Source organism: Grampus griseus, assembly GCF_964374135.1.
Source record: "Grampus griseus genome assembly, chromosome: 3".
Classification (NCBI taxonomy): domain Eukaryota; kingdom Metazoa; phylum Chordata; class Mammalia; order Artiodactyla; family Delphinidae; genus Grampus; species Grampus griseus.
This window is the reverse complement of record NC_139019.1, coordinates 170,584,237-170,599,964: the sequence shown is the minus strand read 5'-3', so window position 1 is coordinate 170,599,964 and position 15,728 is coordinate 170,584,237. Positions and strand designations below refer to the sequence as shown.

The 15,728-nt window shown below is 55.4% G+C and overlaps 1 protein-coding gene across 2 annotated transcripts; it reads right to left on the bottom strand.

The window, feature by feature from the left end:
- Window positions 1-1,647: 1,647 nt before the first annotated feature.
- HMG20B (high mobility group 20B) lies at window positions 1,648-7,220 on the bottom strand. Of its 2 annotated transcripts, none has more exons than XR_014296527.1 (10): window positions 7,155-7,220; window positions 6,819-6,874; window positions 6,223-6,331; window positions 5,532-5,735; window positions 4,773-4,893; window positions 4,381-4,427; window positions 4,028-4,100; window positions 3,633-3,802; window positions 2,830-2,962; window positions 1,648-2,304 (listed from the first exon to the last, which is right to left on the bottom strand). XR_014296527.1 is itself a non-coding variant. In XM_082651365.1 (10 exons), the coding sequence occupies exons 2-10, from the start codon at window positions 6,854-6,856 to the stop codon at window positions 2,292-2,294; spliced, it is 954 nt and encodes a 317-aa protein (XP_082507491.1). In that variant the 5' UTR covers window positions 6,857-6,874; window positions 7,155-7,220; the 3' UTR covers window positions 1,648-2,291. The 2 variants fall into 2 exon arrangements, 1 of the variants encoding a protein (XP_082507491.1); XM_082651365.1 differs by having other exon boundaries at window positions 3,587-3,802.
- Window positions 7,221-15,728: the final 8,508 nt, after the last annotated feature.

Sequence of the window (15,728 nt, the reverse complement as noted above, 5' to 3'; positions counted from 1 at the left end):
TATGTAAAGTTTAAAAACGTGCAAAATGGGATACACGCTATAGCACAGATGAACCTTGGAAACACGATGCTCATTGAAAGAAGCCAGATTACAAAGGCCACGTAGCGTGTGATGCCCTTTAGATGAAGTGTCCAGAACAGGCAGATCCATGGAGACAGAAAGTGGATTCGTGGTTGCCTGGGGCTGGGGGAGGGGAGGATGGGGATGATGGCTAATGGGAGGGGGGTTTGTTTTGGGGGTGATGAAAATGTTCTGGAATTAAGTTGGGCTGGTGGTTGGTTGCACAACTTTGTGATTAAACTAGAAGCCACAGAGTCGTCTACTTTCGAACCTTTAGAAAACGAACCAAAAAAAAAATCCATCAGGATGGTACTCTTGTGGGAAGACATCCTTTTGTGCTAAAAGTAGGTAAAGACCTGCCCAGGAATGGTAAACTCCAAATTTGGGATGAGGTTACGGAGCCAGGGAGGGCGTGAGAGGAGGGAGCACACACTTGGACGTGGATGTGTGAGAGTATCGTTTTTCGAGTCTCCTGGGACAACCGTAACAAAGTACCACCAACTGGCTGGCTCATGAACAACAGAAATTGACTCTCTCACAGTTCTGGAGGCTAGAAATCAGCAAGACCAAGCTCCTCTGACACCCTGGGTGGCATCCTTCCTGCCCCTCCTGGCTTCTGTTGGTGGCTGGTCATCCTTGGCATTCCTTGGAGGCGTGCTTTGCCTGTGTCTGCCTCCGTTGTCACATGGCTGTCTCCTCTCTGCAGCTGTGTCCAAATCTGTATCTTCTTATAAGGACATCAGTCATATTGGATTAGAGGCTGCCCCACTCCATGACCTCATCTTAACTAATCATATCTGCAGTGACCCTATTGCCAAATACGGTCACATTTTGAGGTTCTGGGGGTTAGGGCTTCAAGATTTTCTTTGGAGGGGACAAAATTCAACCGGTAACATCAGTGCTTGTCAAATTACTCCCTAGAATTTTTAAGCTGCCCCAAACATTCCATTAAAGGCTGAAGTCTCTGAGAGGGTTCCCCAGTAAGTTAAGCATAGAATTGCCATCTGACCCAGCAAGTCTGCTTCTCAGGATCGACCCAGAAGTGAGGGCAGGTGTTCAAACGAAAACCTGTACATGCATGTTCTCAGCTGTACGATTCACAGCAACCAAAAGGTGGGAACAACCCGAAGGGCCATCAACAGATGCTGGATAAACAAAATGTGGGCCATCCACACAGTGGAATATTATTCAGCCAGGAGAAGGAATGAAGCACTGACATGCACTACAATGTGGATGAACTTTGAGAACACGATGCTCAGTGAGAGAAGCCAGACACCAAAGGACACGCAGCATGTGATTCCATTTATATGAAATGTCCAGAACAGGTAGATCCAGAGACAGAGAGTGGATTTGTGGGACTTCCCTAGTGGTCTAGTGGTTAAGGCTCCGGGCTTCCAATGCAGGGGGCATGGGTTCCACCCCTGGTCGGGGAACTAAGATCCCACATGCCACGTGGTGTGGCCCAAAAAAAAAAAAAAAAAAAAAAAGAAAGTGGATTTCTGGTTGCCAGGGGCTGGGGAGAGTAGGCTTAGGACCCCAACAGAGGGTCCTGGCCTGTTTCCCTCCAAAAGACACACAGGCACAAGCTTGAAATTCAAATTCCATTTTTATTTAAAAAGTCCAATTGAGCAGTGGCAAAGGGGCCCCCTCCACGGGGGTCCCTCAGCTGGATGAGGGTAGGGTGGTCAGTACCAGCCCCCCCCATTCTGGGGTAGAGGGCCCCGCCCGGAGTGTGAGAGTGTGTCCCTGCGGCGTGCCTGGCCGTGTGGGCACTTAGGGTGGCACCTGCCAGGCAGGAGTCCCAGTGTGTCAGGTGTGGGTTTTCTCTGCCCTGTGTCCAGGGACTGGTCCTGGAGAGCCGGTGTAGGGTGTGTAACTCTCCCCACACTGGGCGGATGAGCGGCTGCGGGTCTCCTCCTGTCCCGGGTCACGCTGTCCATGTGTGCTGTTCCCACGTCCGTGTAGTGTGACGTGCCCTGTGGTGGGCCCTGGGGCCATGGGGTTCTGTGCACTGTGCGTGGTGGGCGATTTTTCTGGGTTGGGGTGCTGGGGAGACTGATAGCTAGAGGGATGCTGTAGAAATTTAATTTTAGGGGGGCTGGAGCCCCCAAGGTGCAGGACTGGGCCTGGCCCCAAAGGATGGACCCACACCCCTCCTCCATGGGGTGGGGGTGGGGGAGGGGCCGTGACCAGGGCTTGGTCTTCTCTGGATCATGGGGCAGCAGACACCCTCATAGATGCTCACTGTGACAGAAGGGAGGAGATCTGTGAGGGGGGACCCCCATCATCTCTCAACCCCACCCCCTTCCTGGGTACCCTAGAGGCCATCCTTCTCTGCTCCTTCAGATGCCAGGGTGGGGAGCCTGGAGTTGATCCCACCTATCCTGGGCAGCTGGGAGGCACCCAGAAAAACCCACCCCGAAGCTTTGGGGAAGCTCGGGTCCCCTGGGCCAAGGGAGTGCTGGATGATTCACCAGAGTCGTAATAGAGTACCAGGCCGAATCAGCGCCCCCAGGGGCTAGGCCATTAGCCACCTGCATCAAACCAGCCCCACCTAATAGATCCCGCATGGGCTGTGCCCTCCGAAAAAGAGCCGGCAGCCAGATCCCACTGGGCAGCGCCCACAGACCCCAGAAACCCCGCTGGAGGCCTAAAGCTAGTCTATTTCGCCGGGTCCCGCCAGCGAAGGTCTAGCCTGAGGCAGCCCCTACTCAAGGCAGCCCCAGCTGGGCTGAACGGGCCTGGGGGCAGACCGGCTGGGGCACACACCTGGCGACCTGGGCCAGGATCTCCTTGATGCGGACGATGAGCTTCTCGTGCTGCGCGGGGTCGCGCTCTATGGCACCGTGCAGCCGCGCCATGTAGAAGTCCAGGGTGCTGAGCGTGGGCGTCTCGCCTGTGCCTGGGGGGGGGGGGGACCCGTCAGCCGAGCCCAGCGGAGTCACCGCGGTGGGGTCTCCACCGAAGCAGAGGTCAGAGGGTGGGGGTCTGTAAGCGCGGGGTCCTGGGGAGAGGGTCGGGAGCGCACTTCAGTGGGGCCGGGCGGGCGCGGTCAGGGTGTCTGGACCCGGGGAAATCAAGGTCAGCTGTGGCAGGGGTCAGATGAAGCAAGTTGGAGAGGGCGGGGTCGTGATGGGGGGGGATGCGGAGGCTAGTGGGGGAGGGGAAATTGGCCCAGCTCAGCTGAGGAAAGAACGCGGAAGACTGGCATGAGGGGAGGGGTCAGAGGCGGGGCGCGAGAGCCAGCGTGGGCGGGGCTGGCGCAGCAAGGTCTGGCAGCGGGGCGGGAGGCGCTCGGGTAGCCGGGAGCGGGGTCCGCAGGGGCGTGGCGAAAGGGAGGGAGGTGAGGGTTTGTGAAGAGACTGGTGAGGGGGTGAGGGGTAGGGCTCGCGGAGCCAGGCCAGAGGGGGCGGGACTCGCGGTAGCCTGGGCGGAGCCCGAAGTAGTCGAGGGCGGAGTTAGCGGGGCGGGACTCGCGGGGGTGGGAGGAGCGGGGCTAGGGTGGTTGGGGGCGGGGCCTCCGCACCCGGCACCGGCAGCGAGGCGAAGCTGGCGGTGAGCGCCTGGCGCACCGCGTGGAGCTGCTGCTGCAGCGCCAGTGTCCGCCGCTCCTCCAGCGCCAGCTCCTGCTCCAGGCGCTCGCGCGCGCTGCTCATGCTCTGCGTGTGCCTCTGCAGCACCGCGTTCTGCTCCTCGAAGGCCACGTTCATCTTCCTCAGGCGCCGCAGCTCCGCCTCCCGCGCTGTAGGCGGGGAGCCGGGTCAGATCCTGGCGCTTCCCTGCCTTCCCTCAGCCGCGCTTTGCCCCTCGCTGTGCCTCACGCCAGGCCTTCCGTCACTGCTCTGCCTCGAGCCCCACACCGCAGCTCTCTGGTCTACGGGGGCAGGGGAGGAAGGCACCCACTGCCTACCCCCTTGGCGCCCTCTGGGCCCAACACTTGCTCCAAGAACCTGTGGTCAGCGCTCACCTTTGTTTTGGTCCAAGAACTCTTCCGTGAAGATGGGGACGTCGAAAGTGGAGAAGCCGTCACAGTCTCCACCCTGGGACGACAGGACAAGGTGGCAATATTTTTGGGAGAGGGTGGGAGGGCAGCCACACCCCCTCTGGGACATCCCCTAAGCTTGGGAGGGTCTCCTCAGGCCACCTGGGTCAGAGTCCATTTTACAGCCTTCCCATTGTGTGGCTGTCCAGCCTCTGCTTGCACACATCTGGACCGGGCGCTCACTTCATCCCAGGAGCGACGGTCCTCACTCACCCAGAGGTCTAAGTACCTCCAGACCTTTCTTGCCCAGGTGTCCTCCATGGAGGAGGGAAGCTTACCTTGTGTCCATTCAAAAGGGTATTCATGAGCCCGGAGCTGGAGTCCTCTGGTGGGGGAGGGAGGAGGGCAGGGTGAGCCTCCCAGGTCTCCTCGGACCCCACGCTTTGCTCTGCACGTGCTGTTCCCCCTGCCTGGAACACCATCATTCCCCTCCCCTAGTCAGCCCTACTCATCCTGGGTCAAGATCCCCACCTGGCCCCCTCCCCCCGCCCCCGCATCTGTGTGTGCCCAGTCTCAGCGCTGACCAGCCCTATTCACTCACAACTGTCTGGTTATGTGTGTCTCATTCCCACGGGACCGTGAGAGCCCTTTGGAGGGGGTAGGTTGGTCTGCCTGTGTCACCTATCTCAGAGCAGGCACTCAGCTGCCTGGGGGCTGGGGCCCTTCGCACCTTTCTTGATCTTCTTTTCCTGGATCTTCTCTGTGCACATCTTGTAGGCTTCTGACTGCTGGTACGCCCTCAGCTCCTTCATGTACTGCTGCTTCTCCCGCTCAGCCTCGTCTAGGTACCGCTGGCGGGGGCAGCATGAGAAGGCTTGGCCCAGCCCAGGGGCAGGGTAGCCCTCGCAGGCCAAGACCCCATCTCCATCAGTCAGCTCACTGTGCTGCACCTTCCCACAGCGCCCTACTGCCCTCCAGACAAAACCCCACCCTTCAGGCTGCTGCTCAGGCTACCTCCCAACTCCCTGACCTCACCGACCTCATCCCAATTCCAGCCTTTATAAACCACTCCCTGGTGTCTGAATGTCTGCAGGCTCCCACCTCCAGGCTGGACTGCCCTCCCGAACGCATTTTGCTTGTTGAAATCCCAGGGTAGAGGGTGCAAGCTGGTGCTAACGTTTCCTTGATGTTTTTGCAATTTTTAAATTAATTACCAGAACTTAAAAACCATAAGGTTTCTAACAGAAATCCAGCCCCCACCCCTACTTCTTTAGTCTAACGTTGTTTATTAAATTTAATGTCTATTCCAGCCTACTGCTACTCTCCCCTCCCTTCAACAAGCTGGAGAGAGCTAATGGGTGGTCAGTTCTCCAGGTCCTGGAGTCCAGGAGGAACGAAGGACCCTCCACACCTGTTCCTTTGGGGTAAGTGGCTGCAGGTGGGTATCTGAGTGGGTGAGGGAAGGTCAGTTGTCCCGAGCCGTCCCCACCTGCTTCTCCGCCGGCTGCAGCTTGCTCCACTCGGCGCCCAGCATCTTGGTGATCTCAGGAAAGGGCAGGTCCGGGTGGCGCGTCCGGATCTGCTCGCGCCGCTCGTTCAGGAAGCGCACGTAGCCGGTGACAGGTGCCTTGGGCCCATTCGGCAGGATTTTCTTCCGCTTCTTGCCTTTGGGCCAGCCTCGCTTCTTCACCGGCTGCAGAACCCAGCCTCGCCGTTGGGAGGGGCCTGGAGGGCTGGGGCCGGGCCCAGAGGGGAAGGGGCGGGGCCCTGAAAGACTTGGGCGGGGCCTAACCACGAGGTAGGACCCAGAAGGCCTGGAAGTATGGCCTGGTCAGGGTTCAGGGTTGGGAGAGTGTGGTTAAGAGACCCCTGGCCAGGGGTAAAGGGATCAGAGAAGTACTGGGGACAGAGGATCAGCCCAGGGTTGGGGCTGGCTTGTGTTGTGGGCGTGGCCTCGTTGTGGCCGTGGCTTCCGTACTGGCTTCGATCCCTGGGCAGTGGGCGGGGCCTGGACTTAGAGTGGCAGTGGAGCTCTTGGGGCGTGGTATCTGGCACGGGGCGGGGCCTCAGCATCTGGAGGGAAATCTGGACTGTGGGCGGAGCCACAACGAATTCAAATTGAGTTCGGGGCGGAGCTTCAAGACTAAGGGCCGCCGCCACCACAGTGCAGGGACTCTCACCTCCTCCTCGTGGGACCCCTTCTCTCCGGCCCTCGGGCCCTCGCCGCGCTCTTGCTTGACAGCCACCACGAAGCCCCCATGCTGTCCTGGAGCCTTGCCGCTCGCCGGCCTGGAGCCATGGGAAGCCAGGGTCACCCCCACTTCCCAACACCGACGGCGGAGTTGGCAGAGAGGGCCCTGAGTCCTCCCTCAGAGGAGGGCTCTGAGAGGGTCAGGATCCGGGGGTTGAGGCAGAAGCACTAGGGGGGGCCACAGGGGGCGTGGGAGAGACTAGAGCCACGGGACGCCAGGGCCACCCACGCCCCCACGACGCTAACGCTGGCAGCTAGGGGTTCCTGAGTTCAGGAAGCAGGGGTCAGAGGAGGTCAGGATCCAGGGTTCGGGCAAGAGCAGTAGGGGAGGCTAGTAGGGGACCCCTGAAAGGAACTGGAGCCCGGAGGTTTGGGGGGAAGCCCGTGGGGGCCCAAGGGGGAGGGCCTGCTCCAAGTCGGGGAAGTCAAGACCCTGGGGGGCGGGGGTCGAGGAGCTCCAACGGGACGAGGTGGGGGCTAGGCTGCAGCTCCGAGTGGGCTGGGGGGAGGGGATGTCGCACTCACGCGGCAGCCGCGCCGGGCTGCTTGGGACCGTGGGACATGGCCACTCCCGGCCGCACCTGGAACGTAGACGCGTGGCCGATGAGGGCCGCCCAAGCCGGTGACGACGGGGCCGGGCTGGGGATCCCCGGAAAGCCGGGTCCGGGGCGCCTGGGGGGGCCGGAACCGGGGGCGGGGAGGCCCTCGAGGGCAGGCGCCCCAAGGATCCTTTGTTGGGCAATCGCCCCCCCAGGAGGCCCAGGTCCGCACCCCCCCGGCCCTGGAAGGGCCCCGCACCGGCCCCTGGACCCCCGTGCCCCCGCCGCCTCGCAGGGCCCCGAGTTCCGCGGCTGTTTTCACCTCCAAAGAAACTTTCCCGGACCTCTCGGCTTCTACGACGCTCCAACCAACCTCCCCGAGCCCGCCCCTGCCGCCCACCCCTGCCGTCCGCCCCGCCCTGTCCCGCCCCCGGCATGCTAATGACGGTTCGGCGAGCGATCGGATTGGGTATGCCCTTCCCCTGGGGCGTGACCATGTAGATGAGGGTCGGCGCGCCCGTTGGTGATTGGCTGGGGCGGCCGCTGAGCCGCGTGGGAGGTAAGTAGGGAACGCTGCGGGCGGGTGCGTCAAGTTCGGCTGCGCTCGGCGGCTCTCGGGACCAATCAGGTCGGCTGCGCTCGGCGGCTCTCGGGACCAATCAGGATGCTTTGAAGCATCGCAAGGAGGAGCTTCTTAAAGGGCCAGTAGGCGCGGCGCGGACTCCTCCTCCCCCTCTGAAGGCGAGACTCCCCGCCCCTGCAGGATCCGGGGACCTGTGACTCCGAGTTGAGCCCCGCCCTAGTTACCCTGGAACGGCGGCAGGTTGCTAGGGGAGGGATTAAGGTCTTTCGGAGCAGCCCCTTACCCCACGGCAAGGTGGGGACCTGTTCTTAGCAAACCTGGAGGGGAAATTTCCCGTTTATTGACAGGACTTGTAGCCCCCGACGCCCTCGCCGTGCCCCGCCCTGCTCTGAGCCGGGGGCCTTTGGATGCAGGGGCTACTCTCTTTCCTGTGAAGGGGCCTCTGCTTTCTCTCCTGTGCAATGGAGATTTTGCACGGTGTTCAGGACCAGGAGGCTGGGATGCTGCGAGGATGAGACCGGGAGCTGGGCTGGAAGCATTTAGGAAAAGGTGGTGTGGACAGGAAAATTGCAAGGACCTCGTGAAGATGGAGGGCCAGGAGACTCTGCCCTGGGATCTTGGGGATCCCCAGGCAGCAGCCTGGTCTTCTTACAGCCTGGACTGGGGTTGCCTCTGACCCCGGATGCTAGTTGTGGTTACTGGGTGCTCATGATGGCCCATTAGAACCTAAACAATCTGCCGACATCACCTTCCGGCTCTCACCTCCCTGCACTTTCCTCCTCACTCAGCACCGGCTACCTCGATGTTCCTCAGATACCTACATTTCATTCATTCCCACCTCTGGGCCTTTGCACTCGCGCTTTCTTCCACCTGGAGTGCCCTTCCCCCAGATTAAATGGCCCCCTTTTCAGTGAGACTTTCCCAGGCTTGTACCCCACCTCGTCTTATCTTTTCTCCATATGTTCGTTTGCTCCCTGTGAGCTGCCTGTTTGCTCAATGCTATATTCCCAGCACCCGGAACAGTGCCCACAGGCACTCTCCATACATATATGTTGAATAAACAAATAAATGAATCATGTAAATTTCTAACAGGCAGGTGCAGGAGCTTTGGCAAACAGTCTGGCAGTTCCTCAAAAGGTTAAAAAAACAAACCATGGAGTTATCATGCGATCCATCCATTGCACTCCTAGGGATATACCCAAGAGAATTAAAAACATACGTCCACAAAGACACTTGTACATGAATGTTCACAGTAGCAAGATTCACACTAGTGCAAAAGTGGAAACAGGGACTTCCCTGGTTGCGCAGTGGTTAAGACCCTGTGCTCCCAATGTCGGGGGCCAGGGTTCGATCCCTGGTCAGGGAACTAGATCCCACATGCGTGCCACAACTAAGGAGCCGGCGAGCCGCAACTAAGGAGCATGGCTGCCGCAACCAAGACCCAGCACAGCCAAATAAATAAAATTTTAAAAAAATTTTTTAAAAAGCGGAAACAACCCAAATGTCTATCAGTTGATGAAGAGATAAATGCTGTGGTCCATCCATCCAATAGAATATCACCGGCCATAAAAAGGAATAAATTGCTGATTCATGCTACAACAAGGATAAGCCTTGAAAACATTAGGCTCGATGAAAGATGCCATCACAAAAGCCCACACAGTGTATGATTCCATTTATGTGAATTGTCCAGAACCAGCAAAGCCAGAGAGACAGGAAGTGGATTAGTGGTTGCCTGGGGCTAGAGAATCACTGGGGAGGGGCAATGGAGAGTAATTGCTAATGGGCACGGGTTTCTTTTGGGGGTGCTCAAAATGTTCCAAAATTATACTGCGGTGATGGTTGCATAACTCTTTAAATATACTAAAACCCACGCAACTGTACACTTCAAATGGGTGCATTATCTGGTGTGTGAATTAAATCCCAATGAACCTGTATTTCGAAGAGCCAGCCCAGGGCTGAGGAAGATGAGTAGTTCCCCGGGATCTTGACAGACCCAGATTCCACATCCTGCTCTGTTGCTTAATCCGATGTGGCACTTCCCACTCTCGCTTGCCTCTCTGCTGGGTTAGAAACTAGCATATCTAGGTGAGAATTCCAAGCTAGAAGACAGGGGAAGACCTACCCTCCGAGCCCCGCCTCTTTGGCTTGATTGACAAGGCTGGTGTTGGCATAGAAACTGTCCTTCCACTCCCAAGGTACCACACAAGGAATTTAGGGGTCTTCCTGTGTATCAAAAAGAAATGAAAGGTTTTGAGGTTGATTTTTAAAATTTTTATTGGAGTAGAGTTGATTTACAATGTTGTATTAGTTTCAGGTGTACAGCAAAGTGAATCTGTTATACATATACATATAGGCATTCTTTTTTAGATTCTTTCCCCATATAGGCCATTACAGAGGATTGAGTAGAATTCCCTGTGCTATACAGTAGGTTCTTATTAGTTATCTGTTTTATAAATAGTAGTGTGTATGTCAATCCCAACATTCCAATTTATTGAGGTTGATTTTTTTAAATTTATTTTATTTATTTTTTGCTGCATCGGGTCTTTGTTGTTGTGCGGGCTTTCTGTAGTTGCGGCGAGCAGGGGCTACTCTTCGTTGCAGTGTGCGGGCTTCTCATTGCGGTGGCTTCTCTTCAGTAGTTGTGGCACGCAGGCTCAGTAGCTGTGGCTCGCGGGCTCAGTAGTTGTGGCTCACGGGCTTAGTTGCTCCGCGGCATGTGGGATCTTCCCGCACCAAGTCTCGAACCCGTGTCTCCTGCATTGGCAGGTGGATTCTTAACCACTGTGCCACCAGGGAAGTCCCTACTGTGGTTGATTTTGAAAGAAGTTTGGAGCTCTTTGGCATCGATACAAATTCCTTGCTGTGTGGGTATTTTCTAGAAAAAACAAAAGTGTCTTGGGTCCAAACTGCATTGCATTCAGTCCAGTGCATGCAATCCAGACACACACCACCCCCCAACAAGCATGTAAGAAGTAGCATTTCTGCTGTTTGACTTTACATCCTTCATACGTTTATCTAAAAGCAGATCCTTTTGCCCCCAAATTATAAATAGGTTTTTCTTAGTAAGAAAGTTCTCTCAAGTCCTAGCTCTCAGTAAAACCAGGAACTCTAGCTGTCTAATGTCATATAATTTCATGCTAGTTTCTTTGCATTCATTTCTATGCTCCATTTGGAAATTTTTAAAGTACGAAATCAGGAAGAGTATCCCGATTTGTGGTCCTAGAAATATGAGATCTGTTAAGGATGGCTTAAATGTCTTTGTTTACAAAATTAATTTTATTATGCAAATAATGTGCAAATTCATTTCATTTGTACAAAATTAAAGTAGTGTATGAAGGCCACCATACCTCCACCGTACTCTCCATTGTCAGCTTGTTACATTTCTTAGCAAAACTTCTCCTAGACACGCACGCACGCACGCACGCACGCACGCACTCACTCTATGAGTCTCCTAGGGCTACAGTTCTGGGGGCCAGAAGTCCAAGATCAAGGGCTTGGTCAGGACTGGTTCCTTCTGAGGCCGTGAGTCTGTCCCATGCTCTGTGTGCTCTCCCAGCTTCCGGGGGTCCCTGGCAATCTGCGGCACACCTTGACTTATAGAAGCATCACGGCATCTCTGCCTTCATGCGCACATGACGTTCCCTGTGCGTATGTGTCTGTGTCCAAATTTCCCCTTTTCCTAAGGTCACCGGTCATATAGTACTAGGGCCCACTCTGCTCCAGCTGTGACTCATCATTACATCTGCAGTGACTCTATCTCCAAATAAGGTCACATTCTGAGGTCCTGGGGGTTAGGACTTTCACCTAGGAATGTTGGGGAGACACAGTGCAAAACACAACATGTGCAGGACTTCCCTGGCCGTCCAGTGGTTAAGACTCCATGCTGCCAATGCAGGGGGCCCGGGTTTGATCCCTGGTCAGGGAACTAGATCCCACATGCCCCAACCAAAGATCCCGTGTGTGGCAACAAAGATCCTGTGTGCCACAACTAAGACCCTGCACAGCCAAATAAATAAATTAATTATAAAAAAACCCAAAAACACACAACACGTGCGTGCGCGCATGCGCGCGCGCACACACACACACACACACACACACACACACACACACACGAGTGTGAATGTATTCCTATAAGGAATGTGAGCTCACATCTTGCTTTTTGGGATCACATGGCCATCATGCTGTGAACATCCCCTGCAAACTGAGAGTTCATAGCCTTTCTCCCAGTGGTTTTATATGTGAGGTCCGGAGCAGTGCCTCGTTCCCTCTGGCGCTGGGTAACGTTCCACAGCAGGACCGCATCACCGCCTATTTAATGAGCCCTGGCTGACGCAGGTTCTGGTTTTTCTCGATATGCCTGTATTGCAGCCCCTGCTTCAAACGTTCTCAACCTGCTGTCTGATGTCCCTGGTTGGCTTTTCCAGGGTAGGTCGGAAGACATGAAATTACTGGGGTGTGGTGCCTCCCGTTTATTTTTATTTTTTTTTTGGCCATGCCGTGCTCATGTGGGACCTTAGTTCCCCGACCAGGACCAGGGGTCGACCCTGTGCCTCCTGAATTGGGAGCACGGAGTCTTAACCACTGGACCGCCAGGGAAGTCCCCCATTTACTTTTTTAAAGATTTTTTTGATGTGGACCATTTTTAAAGTCTTTATTCAATTTGTTACAATATTGCTTCTGTTTTATGTTTTGGTTTTTTGGCAGCGAGGCATGTGGGATCTCAGCTCCCCGACCAGGGATTGAACCTGCTCCCCCTGAGTTGGAAGTCAGAGTCTTAACCACTGGACCACCAGGGAAGTCCCCCGTTTATGTTTTTAATGCTTATTTGCTAGCATAGGGTGGTTCAACTTCTCTCCACCCCCAGGAAGGATCAGGGTGTTGTTGGTGCTCCCAGGATAGATCAGCCCTGCTCAGGCTTTTTTACAGAGTGAATTTAATACAGGGGATTGCTTTCATCGGCATCGAAGGGCCGAGGAGGCAAAAGGGAAACACAGAGGTATCAGCTGCCGCAACGAAGGGGTGTGGAGACGGGGGTCTCAGACCTCTGAGGAGGGGGCACCCCCACTGCTGCTGGACCCTCAGGAGCTCAGGGAGGTGGCGCTGAGCCCCAGCTGTGTGACTTGGGCAATTTATCAAAACTCTCTGCACCTCAGTTTGCTCCCTCTGTGAAGTAGGATAATAACCATGTCTGCCTTTATGAGATGTTGGAAGGATATAATGAGTTTAATTCACTCGAATGAGTTTACTTCACGGCATAGTGCTCAGATCAGAGAAGGCCCTGCCTAGGGGTAGGGATGACGCAGGAAGGAGAGATAAATGCCCAGCCCTCAGGGTAGGACAGAAGGACAGACAAGCATTGGCTAGTCTTGTCCACGGAGACTGAAGCCCGTGTTACAGAGGATTTTCTACTGCAGTGGTTCCCACCTCGGGGCAATTCGCCCCCTCCCCTGCCCCCACCCGATGTCGAGAGACGATTTTGGTTTTCACGACTGGGGCCGGGGGTGGGTGGGGACCAGAGATGCTGCAATGCCCAGGCCAGCTCTCACCACAGAGAACAATCCAGGGCCAACTGTCAATACTGGCCAGCTTGAGAAACCCCGTTCCAGGGCCCAAGAAGTTCTTTCCCTGTCTGATCTCCCTAAGACCTCCCAAGAACTCTATTCAGAGTTGCTTCTCTCACCTCCATTTCACAGAAAGGGAAACTGAGTGGCTTGCATGAAACTGCCTGGGTTTGGTCTTGGCTGTGGGCTCTGCACAGCCACCCAGGGATCTAAGGAAATTTCTTCTGAGCCTCCATCCGAACCCTCCCTCTCTGAGTGCCCCCCCGTCCCCCATTTTGACCTGGGTCAGAAGAAGATCAAAGCAAGCACTTCTCCGGAGGCTGGACAGCGGCCACCGGGACATCTGATCTCCAGCTGGGAGGAGGGGAGACGCGGTTCTGGCGCGTCTGAGGGGGCTGGGGATGCTCTGGGGGCATCAAAGGATGTCCAGATCTCTCCTGACCACAAGCCTGTCTGTCCTTCTCTGAGGGCTGGGCATTTATCTCTCCTTCCTGTCATTCCTTCCCCTAGGCAATGGCCTTCTCTGATCTTCCCAGCAAGTCTGCCTCTTATTCGGGTCATGTATGCCCTCCACTGGTGTCCCACCCATGCAGCTGAGGCCTGCTTTGGAATAAACCGCCCTCACCCTCACCCTCACAGACGTTTTATCTGACCCTCCCCGCTTCTAAAAACTCTACTGTGGCTCCAGTGACCTGGGGGTAATGTCCGAACTCCTCTGCCACTTAATCACCCTTTTGGTCTGATTCTTCCAGCCCCAGCACTGACCACGGGGGGCTCGGAGGGTGTGGCTCCGCCCCCCCCACCTTAAGACGAGGGGCTTCAGAAGCTTTGGGGGTCCACAGTTGCTCAGCCTGAGACCAGGTCCACTGAATGAATGAGTTCATGAATGAATGAATGAGTTCATGAATGAATGAATGACGATGCTCCGGAGGCAGCTCCCTGGCTCCCCCAGGGTCAGAATCAGCTTTGTTCCTGCCTTCCCCACAGAGTCAAGGCCAGGAAATACTAGCTGACTCTAACAGCGCAAGGACCCAGAGATCAGAGATGTGCTGGTGCCTCTGCCAAACATCCCCTCGTTCCCCTGCTGCATCTGCCCCAAGGGGCTGCGGGGATGACGTCTTGTGTTCCTGACCCACACAGGAGGCGGATAAGAGGGAAAACTGAGCCACCTTTCCCTCCAGGTGGGCTCTCTCCTGCCAGTGAATAAATAACTCAAAGGTATTGGAAGTCACAGGGAGCTCAGTTGGAAACTTGAATCCGCCTCTTGTTAGCTGCTTGCCCTCTGGCAAGGGACGTCTGTCTGAGCCTCAGTTTTCTCATCTGTAAAATGGGTGTGGCGACTTCCCTGGTGGCACAGGGGTTAAGAATCCACCTGCCAATGCAGGCGACACAGGTTCATGCCCTGGTCCGGGAAGATCCCACATGCCGCGGAGCGACTAAGCCCGTGCGCCACAGCTACTGAGCCTGTGCTCTAGAGCCTGCGAGCCGCAACTACTGAGCCCACGTGCCGCAACTACTGAAGCCCGCGCGCCTAGAGCCCGTGCTCCACAACAAGAGAAGCCACCACAATGAGAAGCCCGAGCACCGCAACGAAGAGTAGCCCCCGCTCGCCGCAACTAGAGAAAGCCCGCATGCAGCAACAAAGACCCAGCGCAGCCAAAAATAAATACATTTATATATATTAAAAAAAAAAAGCAATATTGTAACAAGTTCAATAAAGACTTTTAAAAAATGGGTGTGAAGTGTTGAGGGGTGAAAGGAGAGGAGGAATGCAAATGAAAAGCTTAGCCTAGTATTTTTTTTAAATATTTATTTGGCTGCACTGAGTCTTAGTTGCGGTATGCAGGATCTATTTTTAGCTGCAGCATGCGAACTCTTATTTGCAGCATGTGGGATCTAGTTCCCTGACCAGGGATCGAACCTGGGCTCCCTGCACTGGGAACTCCGCAGAGTCTCAGCCACTGGACTACCAGGGGAGTCCCTAGGCTAGTAATTTTAAAAGTCGTCTTCCATTTCCTTTGGAGAAATCATCGAAGGGGAGCATACCCAGCAGGGAGGAAAGACTTGTGGTTCTTATCGCTCCTAATCCATTTATCAAAGATCTGGGTCTACCCCTTATCTCCTTTCTTCCCCTGCCAGGCTATATCTCTTGGAGCCACTATTCCCCATCCACACCAGTTTTTCAGGCTCCTTTTCATGAAAGAATTGTCGGTGGTCTGCGTCAGTGTGGGCGTCTGGGCCAGGCACCCCTTGGGCTGCCTGGGCTTCAAGTTTATAAGTGGGTTCCCCTCTGTTTCCCAATTTCTGTCTGCATTTCTGATTCTCTGCCTGTATGTCCACCATTCAGTCGGTTGACAGATGTTTCTTGAGTTCCTACTATGTGCCAGGCATCGCTGGGGACAACGCAGTGACTAAGAGGGACCTGGTTCCTGCCTTCACAGGGATCATGGTCCAGTGGGGGAGACAGTTACAATTGGGGCAGGGAAAGGAGGAGGTGTCAGGGTTGTGATGGGGGCAGCCCAGGACACTGTGGAACCCGGAGTAATAACCGAGGGGGAGGAGAGGGTGCTGGAAAGCCTTTCTGGCTGAGAATATTGAGAGAACGCTTAAAGGACTTCCCTGCTGGTCCAGTGGTTAAGACTCCTCGCTTCCACTGCAGGGGGCGCGGGTTCCATCCCTGGTCAGGGAATTAAGATCCTACCTGCCGCGCGGTGAGGCCAAAAAAAAAAAAAAAAAAGATAAAGCTTATATC

Bases quoted from the DNA above. Each gene is read 5' to 3' on its own strand.
- HMG20B (XM_082651365.1), bottom strand. From the start codon at position 6,856: ATGTCCCACGGTCCCAAGCAGCCCGGCGCGGCTGCCGC. The intron at 6,332-6,818 runs GTGAGTGCGACA...CCATGGCTCCAG, and splicing joins CAGCCCGGCGCGGCTGCCGC to GCCGGCGAGCGGCAAGGCTC. The intron at 4,894-5,531 runs GTGGGGACGGCT...TGCCCCCGCCAG, and splicing joins TGCAGCCGGCGGAGAAGCAG to CGGTACCTAGACGAGGCTGA.